The 21,957-nt window shown below is 46.1% G+C and overlaps 1 protein-coding gene across 1 annotated transcript in view; it reads left to right on the top strand.

Annotated features, from left to right (window-relative positions):
- SHC2 (SHC adaptor protein 2) overlaps positions 1–21,318 on the top strand; it is a 145,932-nt gene extending 124,614 nt beyond the window's left edge. The window contains exons 11-13 of the mRNA XM_075314529.1: positions 6,459–6,754; positions 9,845–9,979; positions 21,144–21,318. Of these exons, the coding sequence (XP_075170644.1) occupies positions 6,459–6,754; positions 9,845–9,979 (431 nt within the window). The 3' untranslated portion in view covers positions 21,144–21,318. The remainder of the gene's footprint in view (positions 1–6,458; positions 6,755–9,844; positions 9,980–21,143) is intronic.
- Positions 21,319–21,957: the final 639 nt, after the last annotated feature.

Raw genomic sequence — 21,957 nt, 5'->3', positions numbered from 1 at the left:
ACTGTGACGCTAGTCACTACAGTAAAATGTGACACAGAATATGCAGAGTCACGACAAGCATACTAAGATGACACAGTCACAACTTACTGGGATGGAGACGACAGAGTGGTCAATTCCAGGAGAGTTTGCAGTACATCAAGAGAATTCAGAGATGTGGTAAAAAAATAAGCCAAGAACAGGTATAGCAGGGGGATGAGACTAGGATCCAGAGAATCAACAAAGGCTTAATCTAACCAAGGTCAGTCCAGGTCAGGTAACAGATCAGGTGCCCACACAGCACTTCATGCAAGATGTACAATTGGCACCAGACTGGGGAAAATGTACACTAAAGAAGTAGAGTAATCACCAGGGAGTTACAAGACCTGAGTGGTTCCACCCCTCCCAAAACCAGCAAGGAGAATAAAATAGAATAAAATAGCCAAACTGACCACTCAGCCACACCCAGACTTCAGAAACAGCATGATACAAAAAAGTCAAAGAAGTGCAGTGTGAAGATTGTGTCACTGACCAGATCAAATCTGCTACATTACTCCAGGGAAGGAAGGGGAAGGAGTGTGATGGAAACACAGATTAAGACAGACAGGGAAAAACTGCAAACTCACAGGAATAAAATGTAAGAAACTAAGGAGAAAGGCAAGAGCAAGACAGCAGCAACAAAAATACAACAAGGGTTAATGTCGCGGGCGGAGGAGGGGACGCCGCGCTCTCCCACTGCTCGGGTCCGGCTGCTGCGGCCTGCTGCTGCTGCTGCTGCTGCTCGGTGGCTCGAGCGATGGGCCGGATCCTGGGGACTCGAGTGGCGCTCCTCGCCCGTGAGTGAAAGGGGATTGGTTTTTGGGATAGTTTATTGTCCGTGACGCCACCCACGGTTGTGGTGATTTGTTGACACCACCGCTGCTCTGTATGGGGATCCCGGGAACTGATGACAGGGAGCAGCAAAGTTGTTGGTTCTCCCCTCCGTGGGTAGGGGGTAGTTGTCCCGGGGCCCAGTGATGAGGTGGGTGGTGCAGGGACACGGGGGCAGCGCTGTGCCTTGCGGCACTGTGGTACTCACTCAGCCTGAGACGATGACACAGTTCTCGGTAAAACACACGGCTGGAAAGACGGTTCCCATGGACGGCTGCACTTGCTTTTCCCCAGTAGTTGACGGTGACGGTCCCTTTTCCTGCACCTAAGATGATGATGGTTTTGATGGGTTCCCACCGGTAACCCGCTCCCTGGCTTGGATATGGGCCGGAGGAGCCCTACTTTGCCCGCAGGCGCTGGCCCTGAGAAACTGGTGCCCTGGCGGTGGCGGTGTCTCTCTGTAACGGTTGGCCTTCAATCGGGACTTGCTTGTTGGGAGACCCAGAGGTCCCCTTCACTAACGGATTTGGCAAATTCACGGCGACTCCTAGCCTTGCCGGGATCCGAAAGGCCCCTGCCAATGGTGTTGACTGCTCTTCGTATACCGCTCCGGTACCGCCGGGCCACCACCCGTCCGCGGTCCTTCCAGCAACCTCCAAGCAGTCTCCCATGCAGACAGTCACCGCCATCTGCTGACCTTGCTGTCTCAGTGCGGGGCACACACCCGGACCAGCTTCAGGCTTTACAAACTGTCCCTTTCTACTCCTTCTCTCAAGCACCTCTACCACTTCACTGTTTACTCCTTCACTTCCCTAGCTTGACTGACTGGTTTTCCCGCCTCCAGGGCTGTGAACTCCTTGGTGGGTGGAGCCAACCGCCTGTCCCACCCCCTGGTGTGGACATCAGCCCCTGGAGGAGGGCAACAAGGATTTTAGGTTAGCCTTGGTGTTCCTAACTGGGGTGTAGGGTGTGGTGGTGTTATGACCTGTGACCCCTGGCTTGCCCAGGGCGTCACATTAACACCACAAATCCTCACAGCAATAGAGCACAACAACCACTAGTAAGTCTGGATCACAACACCTCACCAGACCAGTATTGGTAAGTTATAGCTGGCATTAATGGAAAAGTCCAGCCAGCGTATATATAGAAGAGGAGAAACGTGACTGGCTCCCCCACAGCATGTGATCAGAGAAACTAACAAGCAGCCCAGCAGAGATTAAAGGGTGCTTTACACGCTGCAACATCGCTAGCGATTACTAGCGATGTTGAGCGTGATAGCACCCGCCCCCGTCGCTCGTGCGAAATCTGGTGATCGCTGCAGTAGCGAACATTATCGCTACGGCAGCGTCACACGCACATACCTGTGCAGCTGTGACCACCGAACAATCCCTCCTTCAATGGGGAGGTGCGTTCGGCGTCACCGCGACGTCACTAAGCGGCCGTCCAATAAAAGCAGAGGGGCGTAGATGAGCGGGACGTAACATCCCACCCACCTCCTTCCTTCCGCATTGCTGGTGGACGCAGGAAAGGAGATGTTTGTCATTCCTGCAGTGTCACACATAGCGTTGTGTGCTGTCGCAGGAACAACAAACATCGTACCTGCAGCAGCAACGATAATAAGGAAAGGAGCGACGTGTCAACGATCACCTTTTTTGGACGATTTTGCGATCGTTGATTGTCTCTCCTTGGTGTCACACGCTGCGATGTCGCTACCGGCGCCGGATGTGCGTCACTAACGATGTGACCCCGACGATATATCGGTAGCGATGTCGCAGCGTGTAAAGCACCCTTTACTCTTGCTAGCCTGCCTAAGTCTGTAGTTTAATGCCCGCATGTCCCTGGGCTGATCACAGACATCAGAGAAGTTAGTGTGCCGCCCCCATGCCGGCAGCCTGCCGGTGGGTGGCTCGAGGGTCTCCAGACCCGGGGGATCCCGCGGACACTCCGAATGAGAAGGGTTGGGGATGTAGGACGTATATGTACAGGCTGGGCCGTACTAGGTTTGTGACACCACCCACGGTATGTGGTGAGTTTGGACACCACTGCTGCAGTTACGGGGCACCCGGGGAAGATGTTGTGCAGCAAGTTGTTAACCCCTTCTTGGGCAGGGATGGTGGCCCCGGGACCCGTTGGGGTTTGTTGCTGCAGGGAGATGGGCGAACGCAGGGTACTGGTGTACTCACTAGTGAAGGAAACACACGAGTCTCTGGTAAACCAAGGTGATGGTGGTCGGTGCCTGCAGCCGGCTGCATTCTGGTCCACCACCCGGCTGGTGGTCTCTGTTTTTCTCCTGCACCTTTGTGTAATGGTGGACTGCCTGTGCTTGCAACTTCAGGAGTCCGCTCCCGGCTGGATGTGGCCTAAGGAGCCCTTGCCCGCAGACGCTGGTCCAGGGGATCTCTGAGCCCTGGCGGGGCCTTTTATCCCCCTCGTTGGGCTGTTGTCTTCTAATAGGGACTTTGGGTGAGACAGGACCTCTAGTCCTGGCCTCAATTGGTGAATTAGCTGGTTCCAGTCGCTTCTGGTCCTGGCTTCAGGGTCCGAGTACCCCCCTGTGTGCTCCAGTTTCCGAGTCGGTTCCCCGGGTCGGTACCGGTGGGCCACTACCCTGTCCCGATCCACCTCAGTTCCACTGAGCCGTCTTCCCGGCTCCTGCAGATGGAGACCGCCATCTGCCTCCTAGCCAATGGCACCAGGGCTCCTACCCTGGCACCGTTCAATTTGGGGTATTTGCCTCTGCTGGAGCTGGACACAGCTCCAGCCCACACTCCTGTCCCACTTGAACTCCAAAACTGATCTGAACTGACTTTTTTACTTTCCCGCCCGGGCTGTCCAGACTCCTTGGTGGGCGTCTTCCAACCGCCTGGTTCTGCCCCTGGTGTGTCCATCTAGCCCTGAGGGGGGTGACTAGGGTTTTAAGGTTGGCTGATGTCACCTGTCAGGGAAAGGTGTTGTGCAGGGGCCTATCTGTTACTACCTGGCCCGGCCAGGGCATCACACTCCCCCTTGGTTAAACACAGACCATCCGCGGGCTGTCCGACCACCACCAGTTTATTTTAACTGGAAAAGATAAAAGGAGATAAAACATTTACAAGCAAAATAACATATTTACATTCATGGAGATTTTGGTTTCTTCCCTTAACGGGAGGCATTTTACTTAAACGTTGCATAACATTTTTATTAACCGGGACGGGACCATGTCTTTTTCACCTTAACCCACCCAAACAAATCTAGCCCTGGTGCCACCGCTATGCACTGGTGCGCACCCCTTTTTCCAGTCCAGGAAACGGGTTCGGGTGGTGCTCACACGGGGCCGGGTAATAAGTTCCTTACCCGGCAATCTCTTCCAGAGGCCCCACGGCAAGGGGACCCCCGACCCGGAGGGTAGTCACCGGTTGCCATGGTGACGGGACCTCGGCCTACTCTGCCGTAGGCCATTCCTCCAACCAGCCTCTCCGGAGACTGCGGCATGATGAAAAGGGTGATCTGGGGCTATTTACAAGACCTAATAGTTTTTGGGTTGGCCTGCAAGTTCTCAGCCATGTCTTTTTATAAAGGTATTGAAATGGGAACATCAACAGGGTCCCAACGGGGACTTTGCAGAAAGGTAGCCAGGAACCACTACCTCTTTAACATTCTGAATCAAACTCAGGACCGGAGGATGGCGGAGAGGGGCGGAAGTGTAGCTGGGCTCTCATGGTCACCCTTCTTACATCCAGAGCAAACCACCCCATCTCGCCGCAGTGCCGTGTGTAGGTCACCAGCTCTCCGGGCTCCAGGTCCCGGTCGGGATGGCCGACGGGCAGGTATGGGTATACATCCCTCCGGGACACCAATATTTCGGCCTCCATGCCCGGCTCAAAGATGAAACCCATCCTCTTCGGGGGTCAAAGTGCCGGACTTGGCCTTCATGTGTCGGGCCCCTCACCCGGTAGGTGGAGTTCCTAAGATTGTCCTTCTCCTGGATGATTCGGGATAGAACTTCCGTTTTTCTTTTCTCAAGGGCCACAATTTCTCGGCCCAGCTGGCGCTGCTGCCGCTCCTAATATGGAGCGTCTGCGGCCTGCTCCAGAGTGACCTGCGCGGGGGCCGAGCCCAGCCGGAGCACCTCCATGCCGGCTACGACCGGCACCTTTGGCAGTGGAGGGCCCCGCAGTGACGTGGCTTGTACGGCTGCCCCGCAGGCACATTTCCGCTGCACCTCAGTCGAGGCCGGGAGTCTGGGAGCGGCCACTGTTTCTTGTCGCGCCGGCTTCCGGTCAGGGACCGCCTCTGCTGTGGCCGGTCGGACTACCAGGGCCTTTGTCATCTCGGGTGCGGCCTCATCCGGGATCGGTGGTGGGTCCAGAGCAAGACGGGGCACCTTTCGGACGCTGGTGGTACGTTGAACCGGGGTTGGTGCCGGGGCGGTGACCGGCTGACTGCTGGCGGCTTCTTCGGGCTGGTCCTCGCGGATCGGTGGGACGGACTCCGCTGTCGGTGTTGGTGGCAGCGGACCGAGCGGGGCGTCAGCAGCAACCAGTACGGGCGGCGAGGGAGGCAGTATGGAGGGCAGGGGCAGACCGGGTCCCTCAGCCTGATCGGCCGGTCCCTGGGGGACATAGGGGCGTGGGTCGGCCAGGGCGTCACATTAGCAGGCAGAGTTCCAGAATCTATAGTCTCCACACATCCTGACGTCGCTAATAACAGTTGGCAATGCCTTTAAAAATCTCCTTGTGACATTGGCAAAACACACGTCATTCATGTGGTAGGCGAGCATGTTTCAGTTGTGTTATACTTATTTTTTGTACTTTTTCTTACTTCTGGGAATATGCTATAAATGGGGACATCACCCTATTTTTCTTGCCCCCCAAGCAAGAAGCAAAGTAAATGACCCAGCACTGGAGTTAGGATCTGTCTCCATATTTTATGCTGACAAAGATTGGTAAGCATACACCCGGTGACAGATTCCTTTAACATAAACTTATGTACTAAGTGATCTTCTACCTCATAAGTTGTAAGAAAATAACATTAAAGGGATACAAAAAATGCTAACAAAATAACAATTTTAATTGCCAAGCACAATGACCACAATTCATGAAAGGTTTGGGTACATTACGCCATAGATCATCTAATTCATGAAGAACTGTGGCATTCCTTATGCCAGAAATCGTACTACAATCTCCAGATTTGACGCGTGTGCCTCTTAATGAATCAGGAGCGTCTGACTCCACCACACCACATCATCAAAGCAGACATGAACATCACAAGTCTTGATGAATCGGTGCCAGGTGTCTTATATGGCCTTTGGAGATGTTAGAGTGAGGTTTGGGTAAAATTGAGTTCATTTGCCAAATAAAATGTTGGTTTTTTTGTGTTCCTCCATTAATAGTTTTATTACTATTCTTATCTGAAATGTTCATTCATATCAGTGGGTCTCAAGTATTATGTTATAATTTGCTTACTTAGCATTAGCTGGAAACATATTCTGATCAAATTGAATAAGTTCCATGTAGCTGTGTTACTGTTATGCTGTTTTTCATTACAGATTAATTAAGATTAGGTATGTAAAATTAAGCTAACCAATTCATTAAATACTATATTACTTTGACATATTTTTATTTCTTCATCAGGGCCATTTGAAGATGCTTTGAAACTTCATGAATCTGGTCTATCAGTGTCCCAAAAATTAGAAGACCAGTGGCCGAGTCCTCCAACAAGGAGAGCACCAGTTGCCCCCACAGAGGAACAATTGAAAGGAGAACCATGGTACCAGGGTAAAATGAGTAGGAGGGAAGCAGAGAAGCTTCTGCAAAGAGATGGTGACTTCTTGGTGAGAGACAGTATTACTAACCCAGGCCAGTATGTCTTGACCGGCATGCACAGAGGACAACCTAAACATCTCTTGTTGGTAGATCCTGAAGGAGTGGTAAGGAATGCTTCATTTGTGTTTGGTGTTGCCTAAGATATCATCTATCTCTAGCTCCGGATGTCTCTTACCAGTGTTTGGTGATACTGACTTTTGCATCTTTCTATCTTTATCTCTCATCTATACATCTCTATTTTTGCCTATATAATTACATTTGTTTATCTCTTTTTTTATCTGTCTCTTCAATATCTCTCTATATCTATCTAACTGCTTTTTACTGTATCTTACTGGTGGACACAGGCAGTGCAAGAATAATATATGGCCTTTTGCAGTCTAACAGCTCATCATGCACAATTTCACCTGTTTTGGAAGTGGATATATGCCCTCTTAACTGTTGGATCCCTGTGTGGCCTACCTATCTAGCTACCTAGCTATCAATTTAAGGATGCTATAGTCCTGCTTTAGCTCACCTTGGAATCACCCACTTGTTGGCAGGGGTTTATGTGACACAAATTTAAGAGGATGGTTCCCAAAAATTCTGTCAGCTTTTAATCAGTGGTGGGGGCAGGGTTTTTTACTTTATTTCATAGTCCCCTTAGAGGACTTGAGCTGTGATCATCCAATCGCTTGTGCTATGTATCATGAAAATAATGGTCTCCTATGAAAGCCAGCTAAACTCTAGCTTACATAGGAGTATAGTAATGACAAAAATCGGACCCTCACCATCACATCACAGGCATGCTGATGAACACGTGGAATAATCCCCCCCACCGCCAGAACATGTTAAATGCACTGTCAGAGATTGACAGCAGCATTTACCAGAATTACAGCTCCACCCACAGCTATTAAAGGCAGATGTTGGCTAATTAAATCAACTATCATGTGGCAAGAAAAATGTGGGTTCTGACACAACCTTCGATATACATGTATGTCAGAGGTCATAAAAGGGTTAAATATAGATTCACGTGCAGGTGAACAAATATTTCTGATAAAAGCATTGCTGTCGAATGTGGTTTGAAACCACCTGGAGTAGCCACTAACAGAGACGTTGACAGGGTATGCGGGGTTTCGGTTGCTGAACACCATCATTTTACCTGCAGTGAGAGCCATTCAGAAACTGCAATTGGCACTCACTGGAATGCTGGATCCCCTTGTTCACAGAAGGAATCCAACTCTTTGTGCCTGTTCAGTTGCGAACGATCATCACTATTGTAGGAGAAGGTGCCCAACCTGCAGATAGAGAAAAGAAATGTAGCAGACAGAGAACTGAGATTGAACTCTGGCTCAAATCTCCTGACCAATACACGTAAGACAAAACGCAGTGTGAAAGGTGCCTAAAGGGGGCTTTACACACTACGATATCGTTAATGTTTTATCGTCGGGGTCACGTTGTTAGTGACGCACATCCGGCGTCATTAACGATATCGCAGCGTGTGACACCTACCAGTGACCTTAAGCGACCTCACAAATGGTGAAAATCGTTCACCATGGAGAGGTCGTTCCCAAACCAAAAATCAGTAATGGTTGATTATCGATGCTGTTCATCGCACCTGCGGCAGCACACATCGCTGTGTGTGACACCGCAGGAGCGAGGATCGTCTCCTTACCTGCCGCCGGCCGCAATGCGGAAGGAAGGAGGTGGGCGAGATGTTACGTCCCGCTCTTCTCCGCCCCTCCGCTTTGATTGGCCGTCCGCTTTGTGACATCGCTGTGACGTCGAACGTCCCTCCCCCTTGAGGGAGGGATTGTTCGGCAGTCACAGCGACCCCGCCGACCAGGTAAGTGCATGTGACACTGCCGTAGCGATAATGTTTGCTACGGCAGCGAACACACAATATTATACACACGACGGGGGCGGGTGCTTACACGCTCGATATCGCTAGCAATTGCTAGCAATGTCGTAGAGTGTAAAGCCCACGTTTCTCTAGATAATGTATAAACAGTATTCAGATTTCAGTGTTCAATGTCTGCCCTTCTAACATTACATCTTGTTGACTGGGTCAGTAAATGTTGGTTTGATTGCAATGTATGGTATGTCTACATCTAGAGAGTACAGTGTGCATATGTGTATATAGGGTGACTGTGTGCAGGTGGGTGTACAGGTCAATGGGCTATCTACTCAGATGTGCCGGATGTGTACACTGGTGTAGTGCAGTGTGTAGCTGGAGTGTATGCCAATATGAACGGTGTGTATACAAGGTGTGTCTGGAGTGTATCCAGATGTACAGAGCGTGTGTTGGTCTATAGTAGATGTCCAATGAATGATCCGACATTTTACTGCTATCACACTGCTATTGGGGGAAGCACATATTGATGTGATTTATTTGGGAGACAAAAGAGCTTGTCCCGTCCCAAGGATGTATCCCCAGCGAACCGTACACCACATATAAAACAGATTACTGTTGTCAGCAGATGCAAAAGTATGGCAGGCAGGTGAGCAAGAGAAGAATGCTAGATTTGTGGGCTGGAGTGTAGATAGCGGAGCATTGTATGGATTGATATAGAGGAAGGTGTTCAGGCTGTGCAGAAAAAGGAGCTTACAATCCAAACAGGACTGCTCCTCTACAGCTCAGCCCGCACACCTCCCTCTCTATCCACTGCCATCCGAACACCTGCTTTACGGGATCCATGCTGAAACCTGTCTGCATTTACAGCATTGGATATCATTGCTGCTATTAGAGTACATTCAATGGGATGCACCCCAACAGCTGCAAGGAGAGGGGAAGGTCAGAAGGGAGCAGATATTCTGCTATATACTGTAGTACAGTTGCCAGCATTGAGGATGATATTTTGCTAAATCCACGGGCTATTGAATACCTATTATAAATGTGTAGTTTTGGGAAAAAACAATTGCAAAATGTTCAACAATATCTGTAAAGGGCAGAAGAATATTTGAGAGCTATATATATATAAAAACATAATAAAAAAATATTTTGATAAATTGCGGCAAGTCTCCCAATAGATTTGATGAGGGTAACAGGTGATTCATTGGTTTTCAACTTCAATTGTAGTTATTAATTGCCAAGAATAAACCTCTTATAATATAAGATTCTTGTGATTCTACAGCTATTCTATGGTTACGCTGATATCTCAAGTAGAACATTGCTAATTCATAACCCATGGATGCAAATGTTTTCTTCTTTCCTTAAGGTCAGAACAAAAGATGTACTATTTGAGAGTATAAGCCATCTGATCGCCTACCATTTGCATAACCAACAGCCGATTGTGGCAGCAGAGAGTGAACTGCACCTGCGGCAAGTGATAGCGCGAAGAGGAACATCCTAGGTAAGGTAATAGGCCGTGGTGCCGGGGAGAAGAAACAGAATATCTGAATTGAAACAGCTGGTCAAAGCCTGAAGATTGAAGAGATTAATGTTTACTGTACGGAAATAAAGCAAAGGAGTCTAAGTTGTAAGGGATATAACACATGGGGAGTGTTTAAGGGGTTGTCCACTACTATATCCCCGTTGTCAAAAACATACTATCCTCATCTCCTATAAAAGTACTGGGTCTCCCAAGGTTTGTGTGACATTGTTATGCTCCATGAGCTCTGCAGACCATGAACGGCCTGTAATAGGCCATTGTGCTCTCACTTCCTTCGGAGATGTGAGGCTTATCTAAAGAAAAGGAGAGTACAGCAGCTCAATAGCAGGGCTATTGGCTGCAGAGCTTATGTGCTATAACAATGTCACACGAGACTCGGGAGACACAGCACTGGCATGGGAGGGAAGGATATGGTATTTTTATTTTAAAAGGGTAAGAAGGAGTTGTCCTAGTAGTGGAAAACCCCTTTAATAATACAATAAGACCAACTTAAGGCATTAAGTTGTCGGGCACATATTCATTATGCTAAATCTAGGATCAGTTTCTGCTTTATCCAGTAATGTTTTTGGTTAAAAAGCAAGCAAAAAAACATACAGTATTGATATCACTGCACTGCACCAAAGAAAGCACATCATACACTAACACTTTTTTCTAGTATTTTAAAATGTAAGATTTAAAGACACGCCATGCATTTAAGTGTTTTTACTGTCGTTATGTACAGTCATGGCCAAAAGTTTTGAGAATGACACTAGAATTATATTTTCACATGATCTGTTGCCCTCTGGTTTTTAATTGTGTTTGTCTGATGTTTAGTTAATGCAGCAAGTCAATATTTGCAGTGTTGACCCTTCTTCTTCAGGACCTCTGCAATTCTTCCTGGCATGCTCTCAATCAACTTCTGGATCAAATCCTGACTGATAGCTGTCCATTCTTGCATAAGCAATGCTTGCATTTTGCCAGAATTTGTTGTTTTTTGTTTGTCCACCCGTCTCTTGATGATTGCCCACAAGTTCTCAATGGGATTAAGATCTGGGGAGTTTCCAGGCCATCGACCCAAAATCTCTATATTTTGTTCCATGAGCCATTTAGTGATCACCATTGCTTGATGGCAAGGTGCTCCATCATGCTGGAAAAGGCATTGTTGGGCGCCAAACTGCTCTTGGACAATTGGGAGAAGTTGCTCTTGGAGGACATTCTGGTACCATTCTTTATTCATGGCTGTGTTTTTAGGCAAGACTGTGAGTGATCCGATTCCCTCACCTGAGAAGCAACCCCACACATGAATCGTTTCAGGATGCTTAACAGTTGGCAGGAGACAAGACTGGTGGTAGCGCTCACCTCTTCTTCTCCTAATAAGCTGTTTTCCAGTTGTCCCAAACAATCGAAAAGGGGATTCATCTGAGAAAATTACTTTACCCCAGTCCTCAGCAGTCCACTCCCTGTACCTTTTGCAGAATATCAGTCGGTCCCTGATGTTTTTTCTGGAGAGAAGTGGCTTCTTTGCTGCCCTCCTTGAAACCAGGCCTTGCTCAAGCATTCTCCGCCTCACAGTGCATGCAGAAGCACTCACACCAGCCTGCTGCCATTGCTGAGCTAGCTCGACACTGCTGGAAGTCTGATCCCGCAGCTGAAACAGTTTTAAGATACGGTCCTGGCGTTTGCTGGTCCTTCTTGGGCGCCCTGGATCCTTTTTGGCAACAATGGAAGCTCTCTCCTTGAAGTTCTTGATGATGCGATAGATTGTTGACTGAGGTGCAATCTTTATAGCTGCGATACTCTTCCCCTGTTAGGCCATTTTTGTGTAGAGCAATGATGGCTGCACGTGTTTCTTTAGAGATAACCATGGTTAACTGAAGAGAAACAATGATACCAAGCACCAGCCTCCTTTTAAAGTGTCCAGTGGTGTCATTCTTACTTAATCATGACTGATTGTTCGCCAGCCCTGTCTTCATCAACACCCACACCTGTGTTAATGGAACAATCACTAAAACAATGTTAGCTGCTCCTTTTAAGGCAGGAATGCAATGATGTTGAAATGTGTTTTGGGGGTTGAAGTTCATTTTCTTAGCCAATATTGACTTTGCAAGTAATTGCTGTTAAGCTGATCACTCTTTATGACATTCTGGAGTATATGCAAATTGCCATTAGAAAAACTTAAGCAGTAGACTTTGTAAAAATTAATATTTGTAGCATTCTCAAAACTTTTGGCCATGACTGTACAGAGCCTTTATGCAAGGGGTGTCCACTATAATTTTTTTCTTAATAAACAAATTATGTATTTATGTTTTCACTTATATAGCACCAGTAATAATCGAGTGCTTTACAGATATCATCATCATCGCTGTTCTCATTGGGCTCATAATGTAAATTCCCTACCAGTATGTCTTTGGAATGTGGGAGGAAACATACAAAACATACATGCAAACTCCTTGCAGTTGTCTTCTTCATAGCAACCGGGCTAAGCACTGAGCCACTGGGCTGCCATTATGCATTGGTGACATGATTTGTGGTACTTCTTAATATCTAAACATCACAGGTTCTCCTCCCATGCTTGTTAGTGCACCCTTCCCCATGGACTTCACAACTCTCCTATCCACAAAATTGCTGCTGGTGGAGGAGCACACCAGACCCGTCCATAATCCTATATAACCTACATTGGAGTAAATATGTATTTGATGCTCTGCCGATTTTAACAAGTTTTCCCACCTACAAAGAATGGAGCGGTTTGTGATTTTTATTATAGGTACACTCCAACTGTGACAGACAGAATAAAAAAAATCCAGAAAGTCATATTGTATGATTTTTAAATAATTAATTTGCATTTTATTGCATGAAATAAGTATCTGATGCCATAGAAAATCAGAACTTAATATTTGGTACAGAAACCTTCGTTTGCAGTTACAGAGGTCAGATGTTTCCTGTAGTTCTTGATTAAGTTTGCACACACTGCAGCAGGGATTGATCGACTCCTCTATACAGATCTTCTCCTGATCTTTCTCATTTTGGGGCTGTCGCTGGACAACATTGAGTTTCAGCTCACTCCAAAGATTTTCTATTGGGTTCAGGTCTGAAGACTAATCCTTGAGGAAGGGGGCCACAATCGCCCCCGAAACGCACATCAGATTTAGCCCAGAGACTATGCACTACTCAACTGTGGTGAAGAGGTAACTGTCTAACTCATCCAGGATAATCCTATCTGAATGTTGGAAACCCAGAGAAGACTTTGAACCCGTGCCCTGGGAAGATTCTCAATCCGGACCGTTCCTGTCTGCCCAAACACATGGAGCAGAAGACACCGCCGCTCCGGTCACCTCCACGCAGCTAATGAGATGAGTAGCGCGATAAGCTGCTGTCAGTCAGGTAACTCGCGGCCACCGCTAGATCCAGCGGTGGCCGCGGGTAACCTCAGTGACAGCAGCTGATCGCGCTACTCATCTCATTAGCTGCGTGGAGGTGACCGGAGCGGCGGTGTCTTCTGCTGCTCCTGTCACCTCCATGCAGCAGAGCTGGAAGCGACGCTGGAGTCCGTGGATTACGCCGGACATGGAGGGTTTGTCGGGGTTAATAAATTGGTAATGAGGGAATTTGTTTGTGTTTTTTATTTCTAATAAAGGATTTTTTCGGGTGTGTGTGTTTTTTTACTGTCACTTACAGATTAATCATGGAGGGTGTCTCATAGACGCCTGACATGATTAATCTAGGACTTATTGGCAGCTATGGGCTGCCAATAACTCCTTATTACCCCGATTTGCCAACGCACCAGGGTAAATCAGGAAGAGCCGGGTACAGCCCCAGAACTGTCGCATATAATGTATGCGGCAATTCTGGGCGGCTGCTGACTGATATTGTTAGGGTGGGGGGCTCCCCATAACGTGGAGCTCCCCATCCTGAGAATACCAGCCTTCAGCCGTATGGCTTTATCTGGCTGGTATTAAAATGGGGGGGGACCGCACGCCGTTTTTTTTAATTATTTATTTATTTATTTCACTGCACAGTATAGACACGCCCACCGGCTGCTGTGATTGGTTGCAGTGAGACAGCTGTCACTCAGCGTGGTGGGCGTGTGTGACTGCAACCAATCACAGGCGCCGGTGGGCGGGGAAAGCAGGGAATACGAGATTGATTAATGGGCGACCGGCTTTTTCAAAATAGTAAAAGCCGCCGGAGTTATTATAACAGCCGTGCAGCGCCGCGCCGGAGATCGGGGAATGGTAAGTATGAGAGAGGGGGGGGAACTGACCGACAGACAGCTAGAGGGACAGATAAGACACAGAGACCGACCGACAGACATAGAGACCGACCGACGGGCTGAGGGAGAGAACGAAACAGAAAAAGAAAAAAGACCGACATCACATGAAAAAAGCACAAAACGCACAGGGAGCAAACAGAGATGCGTCCGTGTCACTCGGACGTGCGCACAGACCCATTGACTTTCATTGGGTCCGTGCTGCGTGTTGCGTGCAGAAAACGGACATGCTGGCGTGAGACACGGACCAAAAAACGCATCACGGAGACGGACTCACGGAGATAACCAAAAACGCAATTGTAACCGCTGAGATATAGTAACATTGGTGCACGTTTGGCCGTGTCTCCAGTATACACGGAAACGGACCAAACACGCACGTGTTTCACGGATGTGTGTTTCAGGCCTAATACGGTGCAGTCGTCCTGTCCTCTTTGCAGAAAAGCACCCACAAAATATGATGTTTCCACCCCCATGGTTCACGGTTGGGATGGTGTTCTTGTGGTTGTACTCATCCTTCTTCTTCTTCAACAAAACATATTGAGTGGAGTTGATACCAAAAACTTCTATTTTGGTCTCATCTGACAACATTATCATCTACCATGCCTCCTCTAGATCATCCAGATGATCATTGGCTACCTTCAAATGGGCCTGGACATGTCCTGGCATAAGCAGGAGGACCTTGCATGCCCTGCAGGATTTTAATTTATGATGGCATAGTGTGTTACTACTGGTAATCTTCAAGACTGTGGTCTCAGCTTTTCTTCAGGTCATTGACCAGGTCCTCCAATGTAGTTCTAGGCTGATTCCTGACCTTTCTCATGAGGCAAGATCTTACATGGAGCCCCAGACCGAGTAAGATTGCCATTCATCTTGTATTTCTTACATTTTCTAATAATTGCACCGAAAATTGTTGCCTTCTCTCGAAGCCTCTTGCCTATTATAATGTAGCAAATCCCAGCCTTGTGCAGATCCACAATTTTGGCCCTGATGTCCTTAGATAGCTCTTTGGTTTTGACTATGGTGGAGAGGTTGCAGTGTGATTAATTATGTGGACAGGTGTCTTTTATACAGGTAACAAGATCAAATAGGAGCAATTAATATAGGTAATGAGTGCAGAGAAGGAGGGCTTCTTAAAGAAAAAATAACAGGTCGGTGAGAGCCAGAATTCTTAGGGGCACTTTGCACACTACGACATTGCAGGTGCGATGTCGGTGGGGGTCAAATTGAAAGTGACACACATCTGACGTCGCTGTCAATATCGGAGTGTGTAAAGCCTTTTTGATACGATTAACGAGCGCAAAATCGTCGTAATCGTATCATCGGTGTAGCGTCGGTCATTTCCATAATTTGGAAATGACCGATGTTACGATGTTGTTCATCGTTCCTGCGGCAGCACACATCGCTGTGTATGAAGCCGTAGGAGTGAGGAACATCTCCTACCTGCATCCTGCGGCTCACACCAGCTATGCGGAAGGAAGGAGGTGGGCGGGATGTTTATGTCCCGCTCATCTCCGCCCCTCCGCTTCTATTGGCCGCCTGCCGTGTGACATCGCTATGACGCCGCCCGCCCCGCCCCCTTAATAAGGAGGCGGGTCGCCGGCCAGAGCATGGGCAGGTGAGTGTGTGTGAAGCTGCCGTAGCGCTAATGTTTGCTATGCCAGCTATCACCATGATATCGCAGCTGCGACGGGGGCGGGGACTATTGCGCTCGGCATCGCAAGCATCGGCTTGCGATGTCGTAGTGTGCAAAGTGCCCCTAACACTAACATACAATAATTATTTAAAAAACATTCAATGGAATTTCTGGATTCTTTTTAATTGTCCTTCACAGGTGAAGCATACCTATGATAAAAATTACAGACCCCCCCATTATTTGTAGGTGGGAAAACTTGCAAAATTGGCAGTGTATCAAATAATTATTTTCCTCACTGTCTACTATTATGTTACAAAAATTCCAAGTTTACATATATTTCTTGAATGAATATATATATATTTATATTGAATATATATATTCATATAACTTAGTTACTATCCCAGACAACGCCAATGTACTACAGCTAGTATTACTATAAGCGTTAAAAACATAAGGTACCTAGCAATTTTTCCCTTTATGACTGTGCATAGATGTCAAGTCTTGATGATTACTGCAATACCAAATTTATATATGTGTATATATATATATATATATATATATATATATATATATATATATACATACCGGTACATATATAAATTTATATATATATATATATATATATATATATATATATATATATACATATATAAATTTGGTATTGCAGTAATCATAAAGACTTGACATCTATGCACAGTCATAAAGGGAACAATTGCTAAGTACCTTATGTTTTTAACGTTTATAGTAATACTAGCTGTAGTACATTGGCGTTGTCTGGGATAGTAACTAAGTGTCTCTCTGTCTCACTCTCCCACTCTCTGTCTCTGACTGTCTGTCTCCCTCTCTCTCGCTCTCTGTGTCTCTGTCTCTGTGTGTGTGTGCTTCTGTCTCTGTGTGCCTCTGTCTCTGTGTGCCTCTGTCTCTGTGTTCCTCTGTCTCTGTGTTCCTCTGTCTCTGTGTTCCTCTGTCTCAGTGTGTCTCTGTGTGTCTGTGTTTGTGTCTGTGTGTGTCTCTGATTGTGTCTCTGCGTGTGTGTCTTTGTCTGTCTTTGTCTCTGTGTGTCTGTGTGTTTGTGTGTGTCTCTGTGTGCATGTCTCTGTGTCTCTGTCCCTGTGTGTGTCTCTGTCGCTGGGTGTCTTTGTCTCTGTGTGTCTCTGTCAGTCTCTGCATCTGTGTGTGTCTCTGTGTGCCTCTGTCTCTGTGTGCCTCTGTCTATGTGTCTGTGTGTCTCTTTCTGTGTCTCTGTCTGCCTCTGTGTGTCTCTGTGTCTGTCTCTATGTCTGTGTCTCAGTCTATGTGTATCTCTTTCTGTGTGTGTCTCTGTATGTCTGTCTGTGTGTGTCTTTGCGTGTGTCTCTGTATCAGTCTCTGTGTGTCTCTGTCTATGTGTGTATGTCTCTGTGTGTCTCTTTCTCTGTATCAGTCTTTGAGTGTCTCTACCTCTATGTGTGTCTCTGTATGTGTGTGTCTCTATCTCTGTATCAGTCTCTGGATGTCTCTGACTCTGTGTGTGCTTCTGTGTGTATCTGTGTATCTGTGTGTGTGTGTGTCTGTGTGTATGTGTCTGTGTGTTTCTATCTCTGTCTCTGTGTGTCTCTGTGTGTGTCTGTCTTTGTGTGTCTCTGTGTGTCTGTGTTTCTCTATCTCCGTGTCTCTGTCTGTGTGTCTCTGAGTCTGTGTGTGTCTCGTATGTGTGTCTCTGTGTGTCTCTATCTCTTCTCTGTGTGTCTGACTGTATGTGTCTCACATCTCTGTGTGTATCTGTGTGTGTTTCTGTATGTCTCTGTGTGTCTTTGTCTCTGTGTGTCTCTGTATGTGTTGTGTCTCTTTGTGTGTCTCTGTGTGTGTCTCAGTCTCTATGTGTCTCTGCACCAGTCTCTGTGTGCTTCTGTGTATCTCTGTGACTGTGTGTGTCTCTGTCTATGTGTGTTTCGCGTCTCTGTCTGTCTCTGTGTGTGAAACAAAAAACAGAAGTAGCCAGCTTACTGCTAATAGATGTCCATATTGTATGCCAATATCTTGAGCTCAGCTTGGAGAGAAAGAAGGAGCTCCAGCTGCACTTGGTATGAAAATAGACCAATGAAGGACTTTTCAGCGAGCCCATTGCAATAATTATAATTCAATCCAGTCTTTATTCCATGGAAAATATAATAAAAATAGATCCACAAACAACAAGTTAGTGACGCAGAGAAAAAGTATAATCTGCAGTAATGAAAGTGACATGCATTTCAGCCATGCCTTCATCACAGTCATCTTGGAAAACTGATGAAGGTGTAGCTTAAACGAGTCTTATTTTCATTACTGCAGATTATACTTATTTTCTCTCTCACTAGCTCGTTGTATGTGGATTTATTTTTATTATATTTTTCTATGGAATAAAGACTGGATTGAATCTTAATAATCTCAATAGGCTCACTGGAAATTCCTTCATTGGTCTCTTTTCTCTGTGTGTCTCTGTCTCTGTGTGTCTATCTGTGTGTCTGTTTCTGTGTCTTTGTCTCTGTTTCTGTCTCTGTGTGTCTGTCTCTGTGTGTCTGTGTCTCTGTGTGTCTCTGCCGGTGTGTCTCTGTGTGTGTTTGTGTCTGTATGTCTGTGCTTCTCTGTGACTGTGCGTCTCTGTGTGTGTGTCTCTGTGTGTGTCTATTTCTGTGTCTGTGTGTCTCTCTGTCTCTGCGTGTCTGTGTCTCTGTGTGTGTCTGTCTCTGTGTGTTTCTCCACCGAAATCATATTAACTGACACATAAGATGTCATACGCAGAATGTCCTATGTTACCTATAGCAACCAATCACAGTTCCTATTAATGACCTGTAGCTCCCAGCTCCATTGACTTTAATGTAAGTAGGTTTTTCAGCAAATAACTGTAAAGAGCAGGGTTCAATTTTCCCCTCAAAACTTAGTCTATGATCTTCCCTGAGTCAAATAATGTGGCTGTGCAAAATGTGATGGTGCGGATTCCTTTAGTAGGCATACATATATACACACACACACACACATACAGTGCCTACAAGTAGTATTCAACCCCCTGCAGATTTAGCAGGTTTACACATTCGGAATTAACTTGGCATTGTGACATTTGGACTGTAGATCAGCCTGGAAGTGTGAAATGCACTGCAGCAAAAAAGAATGTTATTTCTTTTTTTATTTTTTTTAAAATTGTGAAAAGTTTATTCAGAGGGTCATTTATTATTCAACCCCTCAAACCACAAGAATTCTGTTTGGTTCCCCTAAAATATTAAGAAGTATTTCAGGTACAAAGAACAATGAGCTTCACATGTTTGGATTAATTATCTCTTTTTCCAGTCTTTTCTGACTAATTAAGACCCTCCCCAAACTAGTGAACAGCACTCATACTTGGTCAACATGGGAAAGACAAAGGAGCATTCCAAGGCCATCAGAGACAAGATCGTGGAGGGTCACAAGGCTGGCAAGGGGTACAAAACCCTTTCCAAGGAGTTGGGCCTACCTGTCTCCACTGTTGGGAGCATCATCCGGAAGTGGAAGGCTTATGGAACTACTGTTAGCCTTCCACGGCCTGGACAGCCTTTGAAAGTTTCCACCCGTGCCGAGGCCAGGCTTGTCCGAAGAGTCAAGGCTAACCCAAGGACAACAAGGAAGGAGCTCCGGGAAAATCTCATGGCAGTGGGGACATTGGTTTCAGTCAATACCATAAGTAATATACTCCACCGCAATGGTCTCCGTTCCAGACGAGCCAGTAAGGTACCTTTACTTTCAAAGCGTCATGTCAAGGCTCGTCTACAGTTTGCTCATGATCACTTGGAAGACTCTGAGACAGACTGGTTCAAGGTTCTCTGGTCTGATGAGACCAAGATCGAGATCTTTGGTGCCAACCACACACGTGACGTTTGGAGACTGGATGGCACTGCATACGACCCCAAGAATACCATCCCTACAGTCAAGCATGGTGGTGGCAGCATCATGCTGTGGGGCTGTTTCTCAGCCAAGGGGCCTGGCCATCTGGTCCGCATCCATGGGAAGATGGATAGCACGGCCTACCTGGAGATTTTGGCCAAAAACCTCCGCTCCTCCATCAAGGATCTTAAGATGGGTCGTAATTTCATCTTCCAACAAGACAACGACCCAAAGCACACAGCCAAGAAAACCAAGGCCTGGTTCAAGAGGGAAAAAATCAAGGTGTTGCAGTGGCCTAGTCAGTCTCCTGACCTTAACCCAATTGAAAACTTGTGGAAGGAGCTCAAGATTAAAGTCCACATGAGACACCCAAAGATCCTAGATAACTTGGAGAAGATCTGCATGGAGGAGTGGGCCAAGATAACTCCAGAGACCTGTGCCAGCCTGATCAGGTCTTATAAAAGACGATTATCAGCTGTAATTGCAAACAAAGGTTATTCCACAAAATATTAAACCTAGTGGTTGAATAATAATTGACCCACACTTTTATGTTGAAAATTTATTAAAATTTAACTGAGCAACATAACTTCTTGGTTTGTAAGATTAATGCATCTGTTAATAAATCCTGCTCTTGTTTGAAGTTTGCAGGCTCTATCTTATTTGCATCTTATCAAACCTGCTAAATCTGCAGGGGGTTGAATACTACTTGTAGGCACTGTACATACACACAAAAAATTGTTTAGAAGAACTGAAGTCCTCTGTGGTTGATACCTTTTAATGGCTAATTGAAAAGATGGTAATAATAGCAAGCTTTCGAGACTACTCAGGTCTCTTGACTACCAGAGTAGTCTCAAAAACTTGCTATTACCATCTTTTCAGTTAGCCATTAAAAGGTATCAACCACTGAGGACTTCAGTTCTTTTAAACAATTTTTTATCTCTACTGGCTAACACGGTACAAAGATATATTTTACCTGTACATACACTGATCTTTATATATTAGATTGGAGGTTGATGTATTCATTAATAGCGGTGTGCTGAAGCACAGTGTATGTATGTACATGGAAGACTGTCAATCACTGAGTGGGACCGCCCACTGGACTTGAAGCCATACAAACACCAGGGGCTTTAATGAATAAAATGCAACTTTTACGGAAACGTTTCCCAATGTATCAATATCAATCTAATCTGCTCCTCCTGCTCTACAACATTCTGCCTGCAGATCAGATGCAATTTTCAACATGACAGATTCCCCTAATGGAGATTTCCACGTTTGCATCTACAGACTATAAGTTATATCAGCTTACCATGTCAATCTCTGTTCTTACTAACTTACCGTATAACACGTAACTGTTTTGTGTCCTGTATATTGCTCAGGCTCACCCCTTGCTTGGAGATGGACATTTATCAGTAGAGGAGCACAGAAGAGTTCCCCTGAACCAGGTCGAAAAGGTCAAAGCCACCATAAGGAACATCAATAAGTGACACACCGGGTACTCTTGTGCCAGAGACTGCATCTTGCTTTTATGTATAGCTCTACTATTGTACTTTTCACCACCAGAGAGAGCAGTTGAGCCCATTTGACTTGAAAAAGAAAAGCAGTCACAACTCGAAGTATAACAGTACCAAAAAACTGTTACCAGTTATTAAGTGAAACTATCCAGCATCTGTGGCGAGTTCAGAGGAACAGCAATGCTAGCTATATATACAGATATGCATTTAACATCCCGGACTACTTTTACACCATGTCGATGTATTCCTATCAGTCTGTTCTGGCCTTCCTGCTGCAGAAACTTGCATTCTAGCAGATACATTTAGGAGATTGCAATGTCTCCCGAGCATGGCTGACATGCTATGCAGCACTGAATCTATATGCTGAGAATAATGTCACACGTTCTATGATCACTGTGATGTATGTGTATACATTCCTTACATTGTATGAGCAGAAAGAGAAGTGTGGATAGTTTGGGGGTATTTGTGTAAGTACATGAAATACTTCACTTAAGACCTTCTAGGCTAGTCCAATGCTCTGTATTAAAATGACAAAAAAACAGATCATCTAATTACATATTCCATGGAGCGATGTAGCTGGTTAGCAAGGATATGGATATTGTCTTATACAGTTAGGATCGGAAAACGTGATTTCATAGGTTTTAAACTGCTAATGTTTAATGTCTTAGTGTGCGACAAT

Source organism: Anomaloglossus baeobatrachus, chromosome 1 (assembly GCF_048569485.1).
Source record: "Anomaloglossus baeobatrachus isolate aAnoBae1 chromosome 1, aAnoBae1.hap1, whole genome shotgun sequence".
Lineage (NCBI taxonomy): Eukaryota > Metazoa > Chordata > Amphibia > Anura > Aromobatidae > Anomaloglossus > Anomaloglossus baeobatrachus.
Note: the sequence above shows the minus strand (reverse complement) of the source record. Positions and strands in the feature narration are given on the sequence as shown.